The sequence below is a fragment of the Dama dama genome, chromosome 20 (assembly GCF_033118175.1).
Source record: "Dama dama isolate Ldn47 chromosome 20, ASM3311817v1, whole genome shotgun sequence".
Classification (NCBI taxonomy): Eukaryota; Metazoa; Chordata; class Mammalia; order Artiodactyla; family Cervidae; genus Dama; species Dama dama.
In genome coordinates, this window is record NC_083700.1 from 67953214 (window position 1) to 67956411 (window position 3198).

General features: G+C 39.4%; 1 protein-coding gene across 1 annotated transcript; it reads left to right on the forward strand.

Moving 5' to 3' along the window:
* Positions 1-935: 935 nt before the first annotated feature.
* Positions 936-1247, forward strand: LOC133074548 (cytochrome c oxidase subunit 7A2, mitochondrial-like). Its single transcript, XM_061168456.1, has one exon. It carries the CDS (start codon positions 936-938, stop codon positions 1245-1247), a length of 312 nt encoding a protein of 103 aa, XP_061024439.1.
* The last annotated feature ends 1951 nt before the right edge of the window (positions 1248-3198 follow it).

Genomic DNA, 3198 nt, shown 5'->3' on the forward strand with positions numbered 1-3198 from the left:
TATACCTTTTATTTCCTTATCTTGTCTTATTTCATTAGTTAGGCTGTCCAGTAAATGTAAAATAAGAGTAGTAGGGAGAGACATCCTTGCCTAGTTCTTGATCTTAATGGGAAAACATCTAGCCCTTTCTAAGAACGTTTTTCATGTACACAAACAACATTTTGATTTCCCATTAAGGGCCCACACTTCTTTTATTTCTAGGCATTTTAATGTTTTTGTTGCTATTGATTTTTCTATGTTCATCTTATGCCAACATTTCTCCTGCACACTCTTACTAGGTTTTATAATTTCTCATGTGTTCTTTGGGTATGAAATCATATTATCTGCAATAATGACATTTTTTGTTTATTCCATACTAATTCTTTTTGCCTCTAGTCTCTTTTCCTTACCACATTGCACAAGATACAGTCTATAATGCAGATGTTAAAATGCTCCATCCTAAAGGAGATCAGTCCTGGGTGTTCATTGGTAGGATTGATGTTGAAGCTGGAACTCCAATACTTTGTCCACCTGATGCGAAGAGCTGATTCATTTGGAAAGACCCTGATGCTGGGAAAGATTGAAGGCAGAAGAAGGGAACGACAGGATGAGATGGTTGGATGGCATCACCGACTTAATGGACATGGGTTTGGGTGGACTCCAGGAGTTGGTGATGGACAGGGAGGCCTGGTGTACTGTGGTTCATGGGGTCGCAAAGAGTTGGACATGACTGAGCGACTGAACTGAACTGAACTGAAAATGGTATGGTGATATTGGATATACATTTCTCACTCCTGACTATTTTAGTTATTTTTAAGCACAATTTAGAGGGAATAAATATATAAGAGCCAGGAGTTGCTGAATTTGCAGATGAACGTATTTCTCACTTAATCTCTCCTGGCTAAAAGCTCTGAAAGTAAGTGAATTTTTGCTGTTAGTGCAGTAACTGAGCAAAGATGCTGTGGAATCTGCTGGCTCTTCATCTGATTATCCAGAGGGCCATAATTAGTGCTTCACTCAGGAAGTTTGAAGATAAGGTTCCAGAGAAACAAAAGATGTTTCAGGAGGATAATGGAATTCCAGCACATCTGAAGGGTGGGATAGCTGACGCCCTCCTATATAGAGCCACCATGATTCCTACAGTTAGTGGAATGACATATGCCATGTATCAGCTGGTTGTGGCTTCATTTCTCAAGAAGCAGGGTTGGCTTCAGTTTATCCTTCCAGCAATCAGTTGGTTCCGCTTCATTCAGCTCTCTGTGGACTGATAAATAGCTAGGTTCTTGGGGATCAGTATTTATTGACTTGTACTAACTGCCACCAATAAAGCAATCTTTACCCTAAAAAAGAAAAGAAATGATCTTAGGACAAAGGTCAGATTCAGGCAACTACCAGTAAATTTCAGGGTAAAAACCAGATCAAGGGTGTAGCTACAGGACACTTGTTTAAACCTGAGAAAGAATAAAAATGATGCCTCAGAGACCTTCACAGCTAGACAAAAGAGCTCTAAGAATCTTAAGCGTGCTCCCCTGACACCCTGAGCCTCAGCTCACATTAGAGAGAGGGCTGTTTCAAAAAGACAGGTGGGTGTGGTGTTTGTCTCACATATTGCTGTTACTCAGTCATATCCGACTCTGCAACTGCATTGACTGCAGCACACCAGGCTTCCCTATCCTTCACCATCTTCTGGAATTTGCTAAAACTCATGTCCATCGAGTCAGTGATGCCATCCAACCATCTCATCCTCTGCATCCCCTTCTCCTCCTTCAATCTTTCCCAGCCATCATGGTCTTTTCCAGTGAGTCAACTCTGTCTTCAGGTGGCCAAAATATTGGAGCTTCAGGTTCAGCATCAGTCCTTCCAGTGAATATTCAAGATTGATTTTCTTTAAGATTGACTGGTTTGATCACCTTGCAATTTGTGGGTGGTACCAGATGCTGCTGGCTTCAGGGAGTGCGAGCCTCATGCCCTTCAGGAGCTGAGCACTACAGATGTCGTCTTAGAGGGCACTGAGGGAAACTATTCACAGGGACATGTCTCATGTATCACATGTGCAATTCTTTAAAAAGACAGAAGGGAGGGGATATACATATTCTTATAGCTGATTCACTTGGCTGTACTGCAGAAATTTTAAAAATGTAAAGCAACTATACCCCAATTAAAAAAAAAAAGCCTGTATGCATCTCATTATATTTATACTAGATCTGTTTACCTGCCATGAATCATTAACCACTTTTATGTAAAGTTTAATAGAAATATTTTTAAAAAGACAGAAGGGTGGAGAAGGAAATGGCAATCCACTCCAGTATTCTTGCCTGAGAAATCCCATGGACAGAGGAGCCCGGTGGGCTACAGTCCATGGGGTTGCAAGAAAAAAAAAAAAAAGACAGAAGGGTTTTAGGTGACTAACTTCAAAATTAGATAAATGAAAGAAAAAGGAAAAAATTTAGACAGATTCCAGATCCAGATGTCAAACTTGTTTCATCTTTAGAGATTCCTCTGGTAAAATCTGCCTAGAGCTAGTTTTTGAAAATTATGAATTAACTTCAGGACTCAGAGGATGTGATTTCTGAATCTGTTAAGTGCTACTTATGATTGGGATCTTGGCTGGAGACACTTTTGGCAGTTTATTCAAGTGCAACCTTCTTACTTTCCCTCCCTCTGCTTGTTTTTGTCGAGTTAGGGCCTAACTAACATAAGTCTGACTATTGTTAAAGAAGGTCAAGAGTGGAAGCAAAACATGGCATCTATTCACACTTTCAAAAGTAAACCACACCCTTTTTACTTTTAAAAAGGATTGAGATAAATTCTTTGCCCGTTGCTTCGTTTGCTGTTATTTTCTCCAATTCTGAAGGCTGTCTTTTCACCTTGCTTATAGTTTCCTTTGTTGTGCAGAAGCTTTTAATTTTAATTAGGTCCCATTTGTTTATTTTTGCTTTTATTTCTAATATTCTGTGAGGTGGGTCATAGAGGATCCTGCTGTGGTTTATGTCAGAGAGTGTTTTGCCTATGTTTTCCTCTAGGAGTTTAATAGTTTCTGGTCTTACATTTAGATCTTTAATCCATTTTGAGTTTATTTTTGTATATGGTGTTAGAAAGTGTTCTAGTTTCATTCGTTTATAAGTGGTTGGCCAGTTTTCCCAGCAACACTTGTTAAAGAGGTTGTCTTTTCTCCATTGTATATTCTTGCCTCCTTTGTCAAAGATAAGGTGTCCATAG